The sequence below is a fragment of the Cariama cristata genome, unplaced genomic scaffold, assembly GCF_000690535.1.
Source record: "Cariama cristata isolate BGI_N322 unplaced genomic scaffold, ASM69053v1 scaffold18645, whole genome shotgun sequence".
NCBI lineage: Eukaryota > Metazoa > Chordata > Aves > Cariamiformes > Cariamidae > Cariama > Cariama cristata.
This window is the reverse complement of record NW_009615963.1, coordinates 1,759-2,762: the sequence shown is the minus strand read 5'-3', so window position 1 is coordinate 2,762 and position 1,004 is coordinate 1,759. Positions and strand designations below refer to the sequence as shown.

Sequence of the window (1,004 nt, the reverse complement as noted above, 5' to 3'; positions counted from 1 at the left end):
TTCCTGGGGTCAAAACTTTCATCGGAGAAGGTTTCCTTTTCACTCCAGTTCGTGTTTTTGCCCAACTGAAGCTGGCTTTAGCTTGTTTCACAGTGTGTTCTTGGTACGTTCTGGGCTGGCAGGATTTTCGGGGCAGAGGGGTGTGAGTTTTAGTGGTGTTTCTCAATAGTCTCCCCTATGAAACTGGTGCAAGACTGGAAGCTGGAACCCCCTCTGCCTTGCAAAGGTCTCTTCACCCCACCAGAGCTGGATACCGGGTTCACGGAAGCTGGAGACTTAAGCTGGGTTTTGCCAGACTCCAGTTCCCCGCTCCAAGGGGGTAAAGTCCGCTCTGGAGCACAGGAGCCGGCGCCACATCTCCCCGCTCCGCTGGCTCTTGCCCCGTGGCATCGCCCTCACCGCCTTCCCCCTGCACGGGACGGCCGCCGGTGCTAATTACTAATCATTAATCAGGTTCCAGCCTGAAGGTTCAAGCTGCTTTTCGACCGCTTAATCCTCTGATCTGCTGCTTTGCCCCTGCTCCAGCCCCCTCCACGCGAGCCCCGGGGTGCAGGAGCTGCCCCTTTGCCTCCCACCCGTGGGACCACCCCTCCCTGGGACGCCTCCGGCCCCGCTGCCCCTCGCCTGCGGCGCTGGGACGGAAGGTATTTTTGGGGTTGTTACCCCTTAGATGCCGCAGTGGAAGGAAACCTCCTTGGGGGTGCCAGCGGTGAGGGGGCGGCGATGATTTCTCCCACTCGTGGGCTGCCCAGCACCATGTGCCACGGGTGACCCAGCCGTGATTCCACGCTGCCTTGCAGTTCGTGGATGCAGGCACGGGAGGGTGCAAGTGCTTTTCCTAACCCGTCTGCAGGCGTTGCGGGGAGGGAAGGATGGTGCTGGGGTGGGCACGCAGCGGCCCTCCCGTTGCAGCAACGAGAAAGAAAATTACCCGGAGCCAAAACCCCCTCGGGAAGGTTTAAATAGGGATGGGACATTTTCCTGGAAATCCGGCCAGAGCCGGG

General features: G+C 60.0%; 1 protein-coding gene across 1 annotated transcript in view; it reads left to right on the top strand.

Moving 5' to 3' along the window:
* Positions 1–709, top strand: part of MSRB1 (methionine sulfoxide reductase B1) — a gene marked incomplete at both ends in the record, with an annotated part of 3,415 nt that extends 2,706 nt beyond the window's left edge. The window contains 2 exons of the mRNA XM_009700005.1: positions 39–51; positions 671–709. Coding sequence (XP_009698307.1) covers positions 39–51; positions 671–709 — 52 coding nt within the window. The remainder of the gene's footprint in view (positions 1–38; positions 52–670) is intronic.
* Positions 710–1,004: the final 295 nt, after the last annotated feature.